General features: G+C 40.4%; 2 protein-coding genes across 2 annotated transcripts in view; one reads left to right on the plus strand and one right to left on the minus strand.

Annotated features, from left to right (window-relative positions):
• LOC131854379 (trifunctional purine biosynthetic protein adenosine-3) overlaps positions 1–11,925 on the plus strand; it is a 42,019-nt gene extending 30,094 nt beyond the window's left edge. Inside the window, exons 12-24 of the mRNA XM_059205495.1 lie at positions 1,020–1,169; positions 1,782–1,941; positions 2,816–2,900; positions 3,546–3,792; positions 4,535–4,650; positions 4,963–5,098; positions 5,487–5,689; positions 6,919–6,955; positions 8,811–8,995; positions 9,583–9,744; positions 10,218–10,351; positions 10,927–11,050; positions 11,729–11,925. Of these exons, the coding sequence (XP_059061478.1) occupies positions 1,020–1,169; positions 1,782–1,941; positions 2,816–2,900; positions 3,546–3,792; positions 4,535–4,650; positions 4,963–5,098; positions 5,487–5,689; positions 6,919–6,955; positions 8,811–8,995; positions 9,583–9,744; positions 10,218–10,351; positions 10,927–11,050; positions 11,729–11,914 (1,925 nt within the window). The 3' untranslated portion in view covers positions 11,915–11,925. The remainder of the gene's footprint in view (positions 1–1,019; positions 1,170–1,781; positions 1,942–2,815; positions 2,901–3,545; positions 3,793–4,534; positions 4,651–4,962; positions 5,099–5,486; positions 5,690–6,918; positions 6,956–8,810; positions 8,996–9,582; positions 9,745–10,217; positions 10,352–10,926; positions 11,051–11,728) is intronic.
• Positions 11,926–14,235: 2,310 nt separating this feature from the next.
• Positions 14,236–20,715, minus strand: LOC131854378 (dnaJ homolog subfamily C member 28). Its single transcript, XM_059205494.1, has 4 exons — positions 20,496–20,715; positions 16,651–16,863; positions 15,866–16,216; positions 14,236–14,830 (listed from the first exon to the last, which is right to left on the minus strand). The coding sequence occupies exons 1-4, from the start codon at positions 20,604–20,606 to the stop codon at positions 14,393–14,395; spliced, it is 1,113 nt and encodes a 370-aa protein (XP_059061477.1). The 5' UTR covers positions 20,607–20,715; the 3' UTR covers positions 14,236–14,392.

The raw sequence follows: 20,715 nt of genomic DNA on the forward strand, positions 1-20,715 counted from the left end.
TCATTCATTCATAATTTAAGAGCTGTGCTCTTGTCGGTGGAGCTCCCGCCACCTTCCACGATCTTCCATCAGTCCTTTTAGCTGTTGATACGATACGACTCCAACTTTTTCTTTTACTTGCTTGATATAGCTGTGTCTTGGTCTTCCCCTTCCTCTCTTTCCATCTATTTTTCCTTCAATAATGTTGTTAATTAGTTCGTCGTATCGTATCGAGTGCCCCAACATTATGAAGGACATATTTTTTTCTGACGAATGTTGTTGGCCGTGGCTGACAAGAGTTGGTTACTAGTTTACGAAAAACTTTTATTAGACCAATTACAATTATAAAGCCAACCTCATGATCATGCTCACGGTCATACCCACATCATCAATTCAATAGTGTCTGGAAGACCTTTTGCCTCTAGGATTGGTCTTTCTGCTTACAAAAAGTATTAACATGGTTCTCAAAATGTCATATATATATATATAAAAAAAAAACATAATTTTACTTACATTCTGTCAATTTAAGTAAAATGTTTTTTTGTAAGCTTTAGAGTGTCTGGCAGAAATTACTGCCAACATGAGGTTATGGCAGTGTTAATTATCAACATTGTTTAAACATATATAAAAATTAGGACTCGGATTTTAAGAAAAGTAGGTCCTGTTTTTAAGTACTACAGGTACGTTAAAACTGAATCCATGTACTTTTACACAGCATGGGGGTTTTTTATGAAGGGTATGTTAAGGTTTCTTAAGGGTCAGCAACGCGCACGTGACACCCCTGGTGTTTCAGGCGTCCATAGGCTACGGTAACCGTTTACCATTAGATGGCCTGTATGCTTGTTTGCCCCCTACGTGGTATAAATGAAATATACATAACGTACCGATAAACTGACCCTCATCCCGACCTAGCGAGCATAATTTTGAAGTATATACTAAACTACTCTATCCCACCTGTTTTATTATTCAGAAAATAAGTAATATCTAGGAGCCCTGGGATCTTGCTCTATAAGATGCCTCTTATCCTGTAATGTTTTCAGGACAAGTGTCAGAGTACGAGATGTTGCGAACATTCAACTGCGGTGTGGGAATGGTCCTCATAGCGGACCCACAGCACTTGAGCGAACTTCAGCTGCTGGTGGGAGAAGACCTCGCAGTCATCGGCACCGTCGAAGAAATAGGACCCTTAGGTATAGTTGAAAATACTAAAATGCTAAGGGTACTAATAAACTGAAACAGTTTTTAGTGTATACAAAGGTCTTAGGTATAGTTGAGAATACTTAAGTATTAAGGGTACTAATATACTAATACACTTTTTAGTGTATACAACTGTCTTAAGTATAGTTGAGAATACTTAGTTATTAAGGGTACTAATAAACTAATACACTTTTTAGTGTATACAACGGCCTTAAGTATAGTTGAGAATACTTAGGTATTAAGGGTACTAATAAACTAATACACTTTAGTGTATACAACGGTCTTAGGTATAGTTGAAAATACACAATAATAATATTTATTTTGAAATAGAAATATTGGAATCAACCTCCTCGGTAGTCTAGCGATTTAGCACACCGCTTACTTCTGATGGTCATGGTTCGATTTCTCGTACGTTTTCTATATATATTATGTATGTATGTATTTACAAAAAAAAACATATATATGTACATATTTATATTAGTTATCTAGTACCAATAACACGAGCTCTGCTTACCTTGGGACTAGATGGCGCTGCATTAATTTTAAGGAAAAAAAAGGTGATCTTGTGAGCCTGAGTAGTGAGAGTATTATCCGTGTGTTGGCAGGCGGTCCGCAGACGGAGGTATCGGGGTTCCTGTCCGCGCTGAAGCCTCTGGCGGCGACCTGGACCGCGGCCCGGGCTCCGCGCCCGCTCTCCTACAAGGACAGCGGCGTAGACATCGAGGCCGGAGACTCGCTAGTATCGCTCATCAAGCCGCTCGCCAGGTACATATGTACGCACGCATACACACACACACATACTCCTATAGTGTGTGCATTTAAAATTAAATTATATAAATAAATATAATAAATTAGAAACGTTTTACAAAAAATATTGGTTTGTCTATTAGGAATGTAGCTGTATAAGTTTGTTAATTTGGTTGTTTTATTTATTTATTATCATCTGAGGACGCAGTAGTAGTCCAGAGTTTAGTGTTGGGATGTACAGTAGCTATAGATGTGTACGTATCTGCCGGCCGGCCACCGTTTGTGTATATTTCAATCAGTCGCCAAAATACACGTCAACGTCATTTTATTATAATTTCAAAACAAAATTCCACTTCTCCCAAGACAAAATAAATGCAGCCTTAACACAATCTGCATATGGTCGAAATCAACAGTTATGTATGATATAAGCGATGGAAAAGTGGAGCCTCCTAGCACTACTGCACAGGCACAACCGTAGTAAAAATTGAGTTACCTAAATAAAGAATTTAGAATTTGAAAATTCTCGTATCAGAATGTTAATTACCATACTCCTCAAAAAACGAAAATGATTGACCTATTTTTTATGAAATTTTATATGCATATTCAATACAGAGGGAATCGGCTATCTATTTTTCATACCCCTAAGTGATTAACATTTTTTTTTAATAGTTATATTATTATATTATTTTGTAACATTATTTTATTTTTTTGTGTTTATAATGTGGCTTTAAAAATACATATAACCCTAAATGTTCACCCTTCTACAATCAACCCCTCCTTTTTAATAGCGATTTTAATTTATATAGTAAAACAACGTTTGCGGGGTCAGATAGTACATACATACATATGTAGTGGTGTTTTTTTATAATGAATTTGTATAATTGGGATTCAGGTCGACCACGCGGTCAGGTGTGATAGGCGGCCTCGGCGGGTTCGGGGGTTGCTTCCAGTTGAAGGCAATTGAACAAGAGTACAAGGTAATTATATAAATTTATTTACTATATATAAGTAGTCTAATTTAAGTAATTTTTGTGGTAGGTCCAGCATATTAACTTGGTTAAAATATATGTACGCGTATACACGCCTTTGCCTCAAAAATATAAGTTAGGAAATATAAAAATAATATTTTTCAAGAAGTATACTCATGAATACAAATGTTTGTGTCGTATGAAATCGAACCTATGACCGTCAGTAAGGCGGCGATCCATAGGTAGCTGGTTAAGATCCGGCTCGAAGGACCAATTGTTCGGGCTGAATTTATAAAAAGTATCCGATAAATTGAATAAAATAGATACTGATGATAAAATTCGTTAATGATTTTTATGATTACTAAATGTGAACTGACTTTTGGTATGATATGAAATGTTGCGAAATACTGTACGACGCTACAGGCGATGGTCTCTAGACCACTGAGCACGACTAAATTCTTAGAAGTTAAGAATATTTTCTTTTGTTGAAAATAAAAATAATCAGTGCAGTCATAGAGTTTGATACTGAAGATGTGTTGTGGTCGGTTAAAATTTATATTTTCCTCTTGTGAACATCTAAACTCAAACCAACTACAACACTACTGGTATATCGAATCCGCTACAATGATTATTTTTCACTTGTTCACTACTCAGGACCCGGTGCTGGTGCTGGCGGCGGACGGCGTGGGCACGAAGCTGCGGATCGCGCAGAAGATGAACGAGCACGGCACCATCGGCGTGGACCTGGTGGCCATGTGCGTCAACGACATCCTCTGCAACGGCGCCGCGCCGCTCACCTTCCTGGACTACTTCGCGTGCGGGCGGCTGCAGCTGCACGTGGCCGCCGCCGTGGTGGCGGGCGTGGCCGACGGCTGCCGCCACGCCGGCGCCGCCCTCATCGGTACTCTCGCTCACACTCCACTCCTCTCACTCTCTCTCAACGGCGCCGCGCCGCTCACCTTCCTGGACTACTTCGCGTGCGGGCGGCTGCAGCTGCACGTGGCCGCCGCCGTGGTGGCGGGCGTGGCCGACGGCTGCCGCCACGCCGGCGCCGCCCTCATCGGTACTCTCGCTCACACTCCACTCCTCTCACTCTCTCTCAACGGCGCCGCGCCGCTCACCTTCCTGGACTATTTCGCGTGCGGGCGGCTGCAGCTGCACGTGGCCGCCGCCGTGGTGGCGGGCGTGGCCGACGGCTGCCGCCACGCCGGCGCCGCCCTCATCGGTACTCCCCGCTCCACACCTCTCACTCTCTCTCAACGGCGCCGCGCCGCTCACCTTCCTGGACACTTCGCGTGGCGTATGCACGTGGCCGCCGCCGTGGTGGGCTGCCGCCACGCCGGCGCCGCCCTCATCGGTACTCTCGCTCACACTCCACTCCTCTCACTCTCTCTCAACGGCGCCGCGCCGCTCACCTTCCTGGACTACATGGCGTGTGAGCGTTTGCTAGCTAGAGCTAGACTCATCGGTATTCTCGCTGGCACGCTCCACTCCTCTCACTCTCACGTGCTGCATTTGTTTATTTAAATCCTGTGAAATTCTGATACGATAAAGCCAATCTCTACTGACTATATGACGCGGCTGTATTAATGAAGCCTGCCGTACCTGAAAGAAGCTAATAGTGTAATGTCATGGTTCCTCAGGCGGCGAGACGGCGGAGATGCCGGGCATGTACCCGGCGGGCGTGTACGACGTGGCGGGGTTCGCGCTGGGCGTCGTCGAGCGGGACCGCATCCTGCCCAAGATCAACGACATCACGGTACGCACGCTACACACTATACGCTACATAATACGCACGATATGCACAACACTCGCGCTACACACAACACACGTCACGCACGCTACACACTATACACGACACGCACGCAACACACTATACACGACACGCACGCTATGCACAACAAAAAAGAAAAAAACTAATGGTATGGTTGCTCATCAAAATAGCACACATTTTTGTACATGTAAATGACAAAAGAAGTTACACCGAAATTTTTATCTAGTATTGAAAATGTGGAACCGAAACCGTATTTATTATTCTAATGTATATAATATTATTATTATTTATTTTCAGGTTGGCGATATCATAATAGGACTACCGTCCAACGGTGTACACAGCAACGGCTTCAGTTTAATACACAAGCTGATGAAGAAACTTGGTCTCACGCTCGACGACAAAGCACCGTTTAGCAAAGAAGGGCTTACTTTAGGTAAGTCGTGGAATGTAGTTTTTCGTATCAATATTATTATAATCAGAATGTATATATGTTTTATGTAAGGTTATAAAGATTCTTGTAATAATTGGGAAGAGAGAGAGAGCCACAAAATATTATATTACTATACTTTCTAGTATTGTAATACGTTAATTTCTAGTATTGTCTGCCACATCGATCGGAATACAAATACAACTTTGGTCCTTCGAGCCTGATAATTTAAATATTACTAATTTCTGTGGGCAAATAATTTTATATTTTAATAACGTTATATTAACACTGTATTGTTACATTCTGGCAGTCGACACAGGTTTAAGATTCTATAATTGTAGAAAAGTAGGGATTGAGTCGTGACCAAAACTGAGATGACAATTGTGGTGCGCAGGCGAAGAACTGATCAAGCCGACGCGGATCTACGTGCGCAGCGTACTGCCGGCCCTGCGCGGGGGACGAGTCAAGGCGCTGGCGCACATCACCGGCGGCGGACTCCTCGACAACCTGCCGCGCGTCATGCCGCGCTCCGTGCGCGCGCGGCTCAACGCGCACTACTGGCACGTGCACCCCGTACGTACCGAGACAACCTGCCGCGCGTCATGCCGCGCTCCGTGCGCGCGCGGCTCAACGCGCACTACTGGCACGTGCACCCCGTACGTACCGAGACAACCTGCCGCGCGTCATGCCGCGCTCCGTGCGCGCGCGGCTCAACGCGCACTACTGGCACGTGCACCCCCGTACGTACCGAGACAACGCGCACTACTGGCACGTGCACCCCGTACGTACCGAGACAACGCGCACGCGCGTCATGCACCCCGTGCGCGCGCGAGACAACGCGCACTACTGGCACGTGCACCCCGTACGTACCGAGACAACCTGCCGCGCGTCATGCCGCGCTCCGTGCGCGCGCGGCTCAACGCGCACTACTGGCACGTGCACCCCGTACGTACCGAGACAACCTGCCGCGCGTCATGCCGCGCTCCGTGCGCGCGCGGCTCAACGCGCACTACTGGCACGTGCACCCCGTACGTACCGAGACAACCTGCCGCGCGTCATGCCGCGCTCCGTGCGCGCCCGGCTCAACGCGCACTACTGGCACGTGCACCCCGTACGTACCGAGACAACCTGCCGCGCGTCATGCCGCGCTCCGTGCGCGCGCGGCTCAACGCGCACTACGCGCACTACTGGCACGTGCACCCCGTACGTACCGAGACAACCTGCCGCGCGTCATGCCGCGCTCCGTGCGCGCCCGGCTCAACGCGCGCACTACTGGCACGTGCACCCCGTACGTACCGAGACAACCTGCCGCGCGTCATGCCGCGCTCCGTGCGCGCGCGGCTCAACGCGCACTACTGGCACGTGCACCCCGTACGTACCGAGACAACCTGCCGCGCGTCATGCCGCGCTCCGTGCGCGCCCGGCTCAACGCGCACTACTGGCACGTGCACCCCGTACGTACCGAGACAACGCGCACTACTGGCACCTGCACCCCGTACGTACGGACACAACGCGCACTACTGGCACCTGCACCCCGTACGTACCGTCGCCTGATTGCCGCGCTCCGTGCGCGCACGGCTCAACGCGCACGTACTGGTCTGACCCCGTACGTAGCACGTGCACTCCTTGCCGCCGCTACTGTTCCTCTTTCGGTGCGCGCGCGGCTCAATAAATTAGTAATGCAGATCATCCGTACGTTGCGAGTACAAGTGCCGCGCGTCATGCCGCGCTACGTGTAAAATGAAGAAATAATGGTCATATAAATATGTAGATACAAATGCCGTATGCGTATACAGGTGTGCGCGCCCGGCTCAACGCGCACGCAGGTTCACGTGACCGACGACGACATGCCGCGCGACTTTCGCGCTCCGTGCGCGCATCGGCTCAACGCGCACTACTGGCATTGTACCCCGTACGACCGAGACAACCTGCCGCGCGTCATGCCGCGCTCCGTGCGCGCCCGCTCAACGCGTAACGTATTCCGTTATATGGCACTGCCGTTTTTTATACTACGATTGCGCGCCCGGCTCAACGCGCAACTGGCACGTGCACCCCGTACGTACACAGACCCAAGTTAAGCCGCGCGTAAAGCTTGTCCGTGCGCGCCCGGCTCAACGCGCACTACTGGCACGTGCTGATACAAATACATAGATACCTGCCGCGCGTCATTTTTTTTTCCGTGTAAATTCGGCTCAATTATATATAGAAAACACCGTAGTACCGATACAACCTGCCGCAATCATACTCATGAATACAAATGTTTGTGCCGTGCGTACCGAGTGCCGCGGAATCGAACGCGCGCGATCATCGGTCGTAAAGCTGCCGCGTGTACTAGCCCGCTGCGCGGACCAACGCGAGGTCGTCAGTATATTAACATATTAACTGCCGCGCTTTTGCTCGCGGCTTCGCTGCGCGTTAATGTATCAACGCGCCTTTAGGGGTAGAATTAATCAAAATGCCGCCTTTTTTAACGGATGTGCGCGCTACGTCATACGCCATCTACTTGCATGCCAAATTTCATCCCGATCCGTCCAGTGGTTTCAACGCGCACTGTGCGTTGATAGATCACTATGTCAGTCATCTTGCGCGCGAGTCAACGCATATATTTAGATATACACTATATGAATTTGTGACAGACTGCTTGTATGCGCGCGCTGCTTACACAGTTTAGTCTTGTAAGTGCAAGTAAGTAAGTAAGTGCCGCGCGTCATTTATGCGCGCGCATTACAGACAGATATGCACATAACAATAACGCCCCAGTGACAGTAGCGGACACTGCGCTGTAATATGCCTTTTTTCAGTAGGCATGCAAATTTTATTAATAAACCTAATAATTACATATATTAATATTTACATTATAACAATTAGATTAATATTACATATTTAAATTTATAGATTATTACCATTATTACAATTATTATTACTTTATTATTATTTATAAATATTTAGTATGTAATATGAAATAGTCGTCCAGAGAGTAAAAACATGTGTGTCAACAGCCATTGCTTAATTTATTTTTAAAATTATGTATATGTCAATGTTTTTTATATTAGATCTGCGGGTAAAGTGTTATATATTTTGTGTGCCATGTAAAATACATTTTTTTGAAAGAGGGTTAAGGTACTTTTAGGCAACACTAACTTAATTTTTCTGGAGGATCTTACATTATTTTTTATTTGACAGTGGGATGTAAACGTAGATAAATTCTGTTTTACAAGTTATATAATTTTTGTAATCTACTATGTTATATGACTCTGTGCCATAAAGAAAAGTTTTTGCCAATACTTGTAAACGGATGTTGTTGACTCTTGTCCGTATCATAAAAATGTACTGTATATATCGTAATCTTATATATAAAATTCTCATGTCACAGTTTTCGTTCCCATACTCCTCCGAAACGGCTTGACCGATTCTCATGAAGTTTTGTGAGCGTATTGAGTAGATCTGAGAATCAGCCAACATCTGTTTTTCATCCCTCTAAATGTTAGGGGTAGTCCACCCCTAAATTTATTTTTTAATTTTTAGACAAAATTTTTAGTTTTTATTTTTTTATGATACAACATACAAAAATACATACAATCCTAAATTTTCACCCTTCTATCATCAACCCCTATTTTTTATGGCGTTATTAATTTATATGACAAGCTAGTAAAGTAAAAAAATTATGAATGAATGCTTCTTCCAACCAAAACTCCAGACATCACTATTTTGTACCAAGGATATCTCTATTCTATTATATTGTATATTTATAAAACACAGGTGATGAACATAACACGTTCGTTCGGCGCAATGGTCATCGGCAGCATACAAGCTCGTCCGCCCGGCGGCGCTCGTGTCCTCGTCGACAACTTCGCGTCAGCCGTTGAATTCACGCGGCGCATGCCCATGTTGCCCAACAAGAAGGTATTGATGTCACGATATAATGTTAAATTTGTCACACATTAATATATTTATTTCTTATCACCAGTATTATTCACACCACTAACTCATAATCTCCATATAACAAACAAAATCTCTACAATTACAATGTGTAATTGAAATGATCAGTATAAATAAATATGTAATATATTCTAACTTAATTTAAGATAAGATAATTTATGACCAATACCAATATATATATAAAAGAGTCCTAGTGACTATAAATAACGAACTATTGGGAGATGTGTCGACTTCAATAATTAATAAAATAATCTTAAAATTAACATAATAAACGCTGTGCGAGCACAGCGTTCAGCATTCATTCTGGAGATAGAGACGGGTGCGCCTTCTGCCGCGCTCTTTTACTCTACAGTGACGGAAGTTGTAGTGGGGAGAATTTAGTTAAAGTGATTTATTCTATAAATAATGCTAAATATTGATAATTTCCTAAAACTTTATACTGTTTTAAATTTGAAGCGTATAATTAGTAAAAATCACGGGATCTTACCTCATTTTATTTATTTTTAACGCAATAAATATTGAGCATTGATTATTGAACATGTGACCTGCAGGTGGCGGTGCTGGCGTCAGGTAACGGCAGCAACCTGCAGGCGCTGATCGACGCCACCCGCGACCCCGCGCAGTACATGTGCTCCGAGGTGGCGCTGGTCGTCACCAACAAGAAGAACGCCTACGCGCTCAAACGGGCCGAGGAAGCTGGCATACCCACCCTGGTAAGCCCCACACATGCTAATAACATAATAATTAAATAGAATAACATTAAGTAATGAAATCTACTTCAGCAAAATAACAAATAAATCGATAAAAATATAAATTACAGAACATCTATACATATAAATAAAATTGGAGCGTCTGTTTGTAATATTGAAATAACCGTTTTTTACTACATGCATATGAATATATATATATATATACACCAAAATAACATTTTTTACAATTTTTGTCTGTCTGTCTGTTTGTTCTGGCTAATCTCTGAAATGGCTGGACCGATTATGACGGGAATTTTTTTGGCAGATACCTGATGTAATAAATGTGACTTAGGCTACTTTCATTTTAGTAAAATAAAGTTAAATTCCACTCGAACGAAGTCGCGGGAACAGCTAGTATTTAATAAGAATTTAGTCCTTAGAATTTTTGATGCGTTTGATAAAATTATTATGAATAATATAAAAAATATATTCATCAGATATTCAACTACACAAAGTACGAGAGTCGCGAGGAATTCGACCGCGCAATCTCAGCTGCGCTCGAATCTCACAAAATTGACATCGTCTGCCTCGCTGGCTACATGAGGATCCTGTCCGCTGAATTTGTGCAAAGGTAACGTACTATAGTATCTGAGTAAGTTTTAAAAATGATCCTTATCTTCGCCGACAAACTGAGCTTAAATTTAAATCCAAAAATGGATCAACTAATTACTTTTAAAGATAAAATTTGTAATTTTTTGATACGAAGAAGTTTCAGCAGCGTGGAGTGTGTAGCATATGTTTTGTTTTGAGGTATAAGCTATATTATTGTAATTAAAAAAATCATTAAAATCCATTCAGTAGTTTTTGCATGAAAGAGTAATAACCATCCATTCACACTCAAACTTCGCGTATATTATTAATAAGGGAGTTGTAGAAGAAGAAATATTAATAAAGAATGTGGTACATCTAAAACAAATATAAAGCGCCTGTTACTTTAAAATAGCAATTTTTACAATTAGTTGTTTTTGTGTTCACTTATTTTGAAGGCGTTCCGGGTGAGACGCAACGTGACGACGACTGTGAGTAGCAACTTACTATAAGTTGCTACTCACAGTACAAGGTGTGTCTGGTTTGAGATTAGGATCGTTGAGTGGTGATTGGGATAATAATGATGATTGTAACGGTGGTGTCGGTGGTGTGGTGCAGGTGGAAGGGCCGCCTGCTGAACATCCACCCGTCGCTGCTGCCGCGCCACCCCGGCCTCGACGCGCACCAACAGTGCCTCGACGCCGGCGACAGCGAGAGCGGCTGCACCGTGCACTTCGTTGATGTTAGTATACACTATACGCAAACTTTCCATTTTAAATTCAAATTCAAAATATCTTTATTCATGTAAGTCTATTACAGACTCCTGTGATATGTCAAATCTGATGTCAGTTCGGAGCGATTATGAGATGAGAAGAACTGACAAGAAACTTAGTTCATATTCTTTTCAAATAATGTAAATGTGCGTCTGGCTACGTTAACAGTTTTTTTTTTAAGAGATAATGTAATGGTGCACCGCCTGCTCTAACGGTTTACGCTGGCGGGGCACCAGTGGAGGATGATAAGATGAGCATGAGGTCAGGTCAGTTAGCCCATCGTGACAAATTCACCAAGAATTTATCACGATGGTTTCCAGGGGGAACCGCGTGGAAGTCAACCTGACGTGGTATATTGCTAGCAATAAGAGCATCAGTCCGTTACTTTAACAGTTTACGTTGACGGGACACCGGTGGAGGATGATAAGATGAGCATGAGGTCAGGTCAGTTAGCCCATCGTGGCAAATTTACGAGGCAAAATATTATGGTTTTCAATAAGAATAATACGAGTCAATCTGCTAGCAATGTACCACACATTTCTAGCAATGGCGCCGTCGGCCCACATTACGCCTAATATACTTGTAGTGTCCCGGATTTTGTAGTCCAAAGGTAGCAAGAGTGTACTAGTCATATGGTAACTGTGCAGGAGGGCATGGACACGGGCCCCATCGTGCTGCAGGAGCGCGTGGCCGTGGTGCGCGGAGACACGCGCGAGTCCCTGGCCGAGCGCGTGCTGCTCGCAGAACACCGCGCCTACCCGCGCGCGCTCCGCCTGCTGGCCACCGGGCGGGTGCGGCTCTCCGCGCGCGGAGAACTCGTCTGGTACTCCTAGCTGTGCCCCACCCCCCCTCCTCACATCAGCCGCGGACTATCACTGCCGCCGACCAATCGCAAGAGACCTCGTATGACGCCCCCCTCCCCCTACATTAGCACACGTATCTCGCACCTACTTCCACCGTCGAGCACTCGTCTAAGCCGTATTTCGGTTTGAAGAGTGTGAAGAGTGAAACCCCCTCGCATATGCTGCGAGCACACGTACTTACGCATGTACGTCTTAGTCCTCATAAGTGAGTCATGTGGTTACCATCCGTGGTGCCGTTCCTGTATATAAACGTCGGTGGCCACTTTGGACCGTCAGTAAAATTTTCTGCTGTTTAACCCACTTCTGCCTCTGACAGCCTGTTGTTGTTGACGGTAGCAGTGAAATTCTAAGGTACGATGCATAACTGTACTTTAATTCTCAGCAATCGTAAAGCAATAACAATATATCAATTTAATTTCTATCGTTTGAATTGATCAATAATAGATTAAAATAAATATCTTTTCCTAATAGCGATAATACCAGAATAGTCTTTTTAAATTTGTCTAGTTTTTAATCCTTTTCACAGAACAAAGCTCTGGTCATATGTTTTTTTTATAGTAGTGTAAATATTAATAAATATTGTTACTTTTAATAGAATTATGTATGTATTCCAAGAACTTATATAGAAAGGGATTATTTCATTTTGGACTATATCACGATGTCTTTGTAAAATCATTACATAATATAAAACAAAGTCGCTGCCTGTCCGTCCCTCTGTATGCTTAATTAAAACTACACAACGGATTTTGAAGCGGTTTTTTTATAGAGTGATTCTAGAGGAAGGTTTATATATATAAAACATGTACACTCGTACGAAGCCGGGGCGAGTAGCTAGGCTAAGATAAGGCTAGAATGAACAGATTAATACTAATTAATATTTATTAGTAACAGGGTTATGTAATTAACCCTCAGACTGTTTGAAATAATCCCTTTAATTATATAATTGATTTAATAACGAATATTATTGGTGCCATTAATACACTTTTTATTAATAAATAAATCGTCATAATAATTTTATACATTCCAAAATTTTAAGAATATATTTCTTATTAGTATATGGTATTATATATATAAATAATGTGAAAATACTCGAATTATATAAGAAGTATAATTTATAAAGAAAACAATAAGAAAATTGTATAACTGTCGATAACTTTTTAAATAAGACACGGCACGAATTTTTTTTAAAGTAGCTCCTGGTACTTTCTTGGGTGAAAATATACCTAAATACGTACAGCCTTATTTCAGAGACAAGTTATGTAAGTATATATTATAATTATTTAATACATACAAAATTAATTATGATAACACAAACTGTATTATGTTTGGTTACATTTTATAGTTTAGAAATTTACACTGAATCAATTCAAAAGTTAATTACTTTTTAATTGATTCAGTGTTATTCATTTAGATGTCTCTTTCTAAGTATGCCTACATTATAAAAACGTTAAAATTGATTTTCTAACTCTATGGAAAGAAAAGAATACTTTTCAAACATTATCCTTACCATAGATAAAATAATATATATTAACATATACAGGATAAATATTTTAAAATTTTCCAACAATTAATGTAAAAGACATAATTTTCGCATTTAACTACACATCATTTAATATTCTTATACCAATAGGAACTTATATTTCACAATGTATTTTTTTCAAGCTTATGTAAATTTACTTTATATATCTTATAGTTTGTTTTTTAGCAATTATACTGTATTACTGCAAATCAATTAAAATTCTTATTTCAATAGGAACTTATATTTTGCAATGTATAAGTATGTATAAAGTAGTTTTATATGATACAAGTCTATGTAAATCCACTTTATACATCTGATTTATTTATCACATGTTGAATTTTAATGGTAATATTTTTTATATATTATATTAAAATTCCTGTTTACTTCTCCAATTAGGCGAATTGATGATTTGTTTATAATTTTACACTAAGTGTAATATTGTTAATGTTAAAATATAATGCATAAGTTTTTTTAATAAAAGATTTTGTACGTTTTTCTGATGTTTTATTTAATTTATGTTTATCACAGATGCCTTTGTTACTTATTCTTCTTCTTTATTTATAATATTTTTTAATAATGGTGTCTGAACTTAAATGGGGGTGGGGGGGGGGGGGGGAATGGGATTTTGGGTAAAGGAGTTGTGTTCAGAATGGACACACAAAACACGTTTTTATCTTAAGTATAAAATTTATTGGTTCAGTATTTGGTATTGTGTATATATATATAACACATTTATATTTACAAATTATGCAACAATATGTGTTGCCAACATAGTATATAAAAAATGTACTAACAAAACTAAATGTAACAATTGCATTATTTCTAATCACCTCAGTTACTATTTAGGCAAATAGAAATATAAAAATTCAAAAATATATTAGAAGTTTCACGGTAACATGGATAAACACTACCTATTGCTCTAGACACTTTTAACATTGTTTCTTCTCTTTTTTAAATGTCAACAATTCACCTAACGCCTTGAAGAATGTGCCAAAGAAATCCTCATTATTATCAACAATAACTGAGTTTTTTACATCTGCCTTTTTATCTTCAATCGGCTTGTTCGTGCTATCAACGCCATTCTTTAACACATCCTCAAAAATGCTATCAATTTCAACGTGAAACTTTTGCTTATTTATTAAAGGTACGATTAAATTGTAGGTGTTAATTTTGTTATTAATAGATTTAGCTAAATCTCTATTGCTGTCACATAGTTCCTTCCATTTGGCTTCTTCTGTGACATTCAGGGGATGAGGGCCTAGAGACATTCTGTCACGTTTTACTTCCATCTTTAATGCCTCAATATCTTCGTCTATTTCTTTGGCCATTGTTATCCATTCTGGTGTGAAACCGTTGTTGATAAGCATCTGTAATAAGACATTATATTACGAGCTGTACTCTTTCGGACTATTCTAATGCTGTTGGCCGCAGCTGGCCTTTACAGCTTCACCGGATGATAGGGGGGCGAGTGTAGATGCCACTTCAAACCCACGGAAGGACTTATGGAGCGGCTGATGGCCAATTCCCGTTTGATACGGATACGACTTTAGTTTTAGGGCACCATTAAGGGTTCGAACCGTCGTAATTGCGATTTCCGTTTGAATTGGACGGGGGATCTATCGGAGGGGGGCGGGGTATAGTAGTTATGTTCCAGCGACTTCGTATGCTTGGAATTCGGCATAGTTAGATTAGATAGATAAATGTTTAATTTGCATTATCATTGAGCACACACAACTGTTACATATGCAGAACACGCGCCGGGGAATGAACGAATCCACAATGTTACAATTTAAATATAGTAGTTGGACAGTTTTAATGTGAATACTGTTAAATTAATATTAAATATGTGAAACGCTGACAGTGTTCTTTTGGCACCTGCGGGTTGAGATTTTAGTCTCGATGGTTTAGCAGTTTAGCACACCGCCGCACTTCCAAAGGTCGCGGGTTAGATTAATGGCACGGTACAAATGTGGGTGTTCACACCGCCTCACTTTTAAGTCGCGGGTTAGATACACAAGCTCTGTTTAGCTTGGGACTAGATGGCGCTGTGTGAATTATTTTGAGTTATTATTAGATACTAGCTGTTCCCGCGAGTTCGTCCGCGTGGAAATTAATTTAATTTTTCTAAAATTAAAGAATTTTCAAACATAAAAGTAGCCTATGTTACTCCTTATTACATCAGCTATTTGCCAAAAAAAGTTCCGTCAAAATAGGTCCAACCAATTCAGAGATTAGCCGGAACAAACAGACCAACAGACAGACAAGAATTGTAAAAAATGTTATTTTGGTATGTACCGTATTTATATTCATATGCATGTAATAAAAAACGGTTATTTCAATATTACAAACAGACATTCCAATTTTACTAATATGTATAGATATAGATTTATAGTATAACTAACCTCATTCAACTTGTGTGTGGTAAAATCCACATAAGGATTCGTGTTTTGGTCTTTCAAAGGTTTCCCTTTGCCACTTAAATTCTCAAATTCCCCCTTCGACATGGACTCCTGTATTAGATCTTCTACGAGTCTATCGAATCCATACTTTGTTTTAATATCATGCTTCTGTCCATACTGGCCTTTTTTCATTAAGGTATTCTCACTAGCGACAGCCTTAGACATGCGGTGTTCCATGACGTTGCTGGCTGCTCTTTGTGCTTTTGTTTGTGCCCACTGCTTTTGCCGCTGGAACGGAGTACCATAGCCGATACCTTCGAAACTTAGGTATTGACGGTGCTGGGGCGCTGTGTGCTGAAATTTTAAAGTGTCATGTTGATTAATAGCCTTTAACTGTACACACTTTTTCCGGCGTGTAGGTTAATAAGCAGGAAATAATATGCATATAAATATAGACAAAGAGAACTAGAAACACCGCACGCACATTCTTATGTCCTTCAATCGGGCGTGCTTTACCGCCTTTTTGTAACAATTAATTAGAATTGCAAAATGGCGGACATCTGACTATGGAGCAAAAATATAATTGAGTCATTGATAATTTAAAATCTTAAACGTGATTCTGGAAAATATATTCTTTCTCTAACAATTGCGCGCGCTCTTTCCCGCGATGAATCGCGTGGGCTCCGTAACGCGTGTGAAAGAGTGTGTCGCATAAAAGTAGCTAACAAAGCGGTGTGCTACACCTTTGGACCATAGCGGTCGTCAATGAAATACAAGATGATACTAACTCTAATATCATAGACAATTTTATCAGCCTCCTCCATGTTGCCATTGTTGTGTTTGGTCAGCGTCCGGAATGCATTCTCAACGGCTACAAATTTATCCATATCCGCATCCGGGGAGCCAGAGTCTGGGTGATATTTCTTGGCCAGGTCCAGAAAAGCTTGACGGATCACATCTTGCTTTGAATTTAGCGGTATATTGAGGATATAGTAGCATTCCTGTAACAAAGATTTTATATTATCTTACTAATATTATAAACGCAAAGTTTGTGAGTATGGATGGATGTTTACTCTTTCACGCAAAAATTACTAAACGAATTTTTATCTAACTGCTCATAGTCTTCGACTGATTGCAAGATTTTCACTATTCTACATTACATTAAAATATTGCTCAATGGTATTCCAGTTAAGCGAGTAGCGTATTTTAAGTATCTAGGACATTATGTGGCTGAGGACCTGAAGGAGCAGATGGACATAGAGAGAGAATGCAGAGCATTGGCAGAGGTGTAATATATTGGCGCACAGATTCGCGCAGTATAGTAAAGAAGCTAAATTAATTTTATTTAAAGCTTACTGTCAAACTTTACACGGCGGCTCTGTGGGTCAACTACACAAGCGATATACAACGCCCTGCGTGTACAGTACAATGGTTTCAGGATGTTGATGGCTGCCGCGTTTCTGTAGTGCATCTGGCATGTTCGCTCTTGCACGAACAGATGACTTTTATGCCATGATTAGAAAAAAAACTGCATCTCTATTCATCAGAATGGGCTGTAGCTCCAACATTCTGAACATTTTGATGAAAAAAATTGATTTGTCTATAATACAACATTGTGTACAAGTGTACTTACAGAGATCTAACAATTTTTAATGACTGTAACTGTAATAGTTAAGACTAACTAGATAGTTAAGAATTTACAAACATTAGATTAGAAAAAAAACAAATGGGCCTTTGATGTGACAATAAACTTTCTTTTATTTATTATTATTATTACATTAAAATAAACATGTTTCAACCTACATGGTCATTAATCCCATCATGACTCAATGTGATTCCTTTCACAGTCCTGGCTACTCCTGTTGGCCTAGTACTCGCCACTCCTCGAACAAGACTATTGTAGAATAATCCTATTGAAATCAGGGATGTTATGGATATGAAATTTCGGATACGGATGGAGATATGATTATTTCGGATCATCCATAAATTTCGGACAAATTCGGTTAGGGATATTATTATTTTTTAAGGAATTTCAAAAGTAAAACACAAATAACTAATAAAATGGTTATATTAGGTCTCACTTAGGCTCCGCTGCTATCGGTTATTATCCGAAACTTATTTCGGATTTGGGTATGGTTACGAATATTTTTTATATTGGATATCCGATAGTTTCGATTACGGTTACGTAGCTCCGTAACATCCCTGTTGCAAATTAATGTTTAATAAGTAGGTAGGTCATTCTTACTTTTGAAGGGTAGGAGTGTCTTTCCTGCTGTTGTATGTACAAGTTCGTTTGTAAATGTATTTCTGGATATGCTGTCTAATCATGCTGAAGGCAGCTTCGAGGCACGCCATTTGTTCTGATTCTGATGTTGCACACTTCTCTGTTGTACACTGTATTTTTTACATAATCATGCAAAAAGAAGTCTAGTAAAGGTCTAGAGATCCTCCTGGGGAGATGAAGCGACTTCCTTGTTGTAGTATACTCTTGCTGGTACACTGTTGTACTGGTATATAATATGATTATCCCTCACAAGATTGATATAACTTTGTATGGGAATCACTATGAGGTTGTCATCCAGTCAGCTTGTCCTTTCATGTTGTGGTAGTGAAATTAGTCCCACAAGAATATCTTCTATTATAACAGTCCACATATCAAAGGGGTATTGGTGTCTAGATGAGCACACCACTTTACTTCTGCTGGTCGTAGTTTTGTTTCCTCACATGATACAAATCTTTGTATTAGTGATTATGATTGTTTATCTTTCTAGGTGTATTCTAGGAATATATATATATATAGGAAAAAAATTGCATTAAATAAATATTTCTATCAGTTTTCTAGCATCCTTAAAACAAGGAGTGCTTAGCTTGGGGATGAGATGGCATTGTGATTTTCCTGGGTTATTATTATTACTGATGTAGAATTGATTTCTTAGTCAAAGCTTTTGGATTGCTATGTGACCAAATATACTCGTTATACATGTTACTAACTCCCAGTCTTGTAAACAGCATTCATTTATCCAATTTTGGAGACAAAGTCAGGTAGTACTGCTATGTACCTTCAGTATCAGTGAGTAATAACTGGAGCAAACTTCTACATCAGCTCTTAGGTGTGTTGAAAATGATAAGGATGCTGTCTATCACCCTCTATTACTTGCCATGTTTGCATATGATTCTCTCCCAGTACAAAGATGACATTACATGTTCTTATCCTTGGATTTTCCTCTTTACTTGAGTGCAGTATCAGTGTACTATCATCCGACAGGACCATGCTAGTGTAGAGAGCTCCTGCATTTACACAGGAGGTCTGCCATTGGTATATTGGTAAAACACTCACAATACAGCTTACTACCAGCACATAAATAGTATTCACTATTGCTTAAAATTGTGTGATAATAAACACACCATTCTTGCTACAATATAGTCCGATTTCTATAGTTACACCTGGTACTTCAGGTGAGTAGCCCTGTTTTTGACAGTACATAAATATTATTTTTACATGAAACATACAAGTGTTTTAATTTCGACAATGAGAATAATTTCTTTCTTTCAATTAATTCTTAGCAAAACTTAATGTATAGAAACAAATACTTATTTAGAGTGTTTAGGTTTCTTAATAAATAAATAAATAAATAATATTTTAAATAAAAGCTGTGGATGGAAAAACAGCATGATGTTCTGGATGCATTGTGCAGGGATTGGTCATAGTTAGCTCAGGACAGAGAGAGAGAGAAGTAGATGAGTGCAAGAGAAGCCTTTGCCCAGAAATTACATACAAAATACCTGTCATGTATGTTATATATTAATATAAGAATATAATATAAATCTTACTTATTGTATACAATATTAATCAATTTCTCTCCCTTCTCTCTAAGGATATAACTTCATGCCATATACGTAGAGTTATTTTCTCTCCTTGATGTGAAGCCAAATCTCGAGGTCCTTGGCGTCCTTGATATATCCAGTGACATTCAGTTTTGCGGTCATTTGGAGGACAAGGCTAAAATAGCCTCAAAGAAGCTTGGTGTGCTCACTACAGTGAGACAGTATTTCACGGCGGCCCATCGCTTGCAATTATACAAGGCGCAGATCCGGCCGCATATGGAATACTGTTCTCATCTCTGGGCCGGAGCACCACAATACCAGCTACTTCCATTTGACCGCATTCAGAACTGAGCAGCAAGAATCATTGGTAATCAACGTCTATGTGACAGACTCGACCCATTGGCTTTGCGGCGAGATATTGCATCTCTGTGCATTTTCTACCGCATGTATCACAGGGAGTGTTCTGAGGAATTGTTCGGATTAATACCAACTGCTGAGTTTCGCCACCGTACCTATCCTGATCATCTGGATGAATGGCGGTCTTCCACAGTACGGTTTTCTAGAAACTTTTTGCCTCGCACAACCACATTGTGGAATCACCTTCCAGCAATGGTATTTCCGAACCGATACGATATTGAAACCTTCAAGAAAAGAGCTTATTCCTTTTTAAAAGGCCGACAACGTACTTGCAATTCCCCTGGTGTTGCGGGTGCTCATGGGCGGCGGTAATCACTTAACATCAGGTGAGCCGCATACTCGTTTGTCCCCTGTGTTATAAAAAAAGTTATATAAATTATTGCCTGCTTACCTCCAATTTCTTTTGAGCTATGGATGTGAATTTCCTGATGAAAACATTGTAATTATACTTTTTTGGTCGTATTTGGTTAAAATAAAGTACTGTATTTGAGGAGATGCCCATTTTACTTTATGTTCATAATTAAATTTAGAACAGTATCTTTATTATCGTGAAGATAAAATTAAAATTACGATAATATAAAAGTACAACACTTTTTATTACTATATTTAAA

The sequence above is a fragment of the Achroia grisella genome, unplaced genomic scaffold (genome assembly GCF_030625045.1).
Source record: "Achroia grisella isolate CSIRO2021 unplaced genomic scaffold, CSIRO_AGI_Agris_v1 utg980, whole genome shotgun sequence".
Taxonomy (NCBI): domain Eukaryota; kingdom Metazoa; phylum Arthropoda; class Insecta; order Lepidoptera; family Pyralidae; genus Achroia; species Achroia grisella.

What these genes read in the sequence shown, in the direction of transcription:
- LOC131854378 (XM_059205494.1), bottom strand. Translation starts at nt 20,606, where the DNA reads ATGGGCATCTCCTCAAATACAGTACTTTATTTTAACCAAATACGACCA. An exon ending in AAATTGTCTATGATATTAGA is followed by an intron (nt 16,217 to 16,650) that starts GTTAGTATCATC and finishes TTAAAATTTCAG; the next exon opens with CACACAGCGCCCCAGCACCG. An exon ending in CCACACACAAGTTGAATGAG is followed by an intron (nt 14,831 to 15,865) that starts GTTAGTTATACT and finishes GTCTTATTACAG; the next exon opens with ATGCTTATCAACAACGGTTT.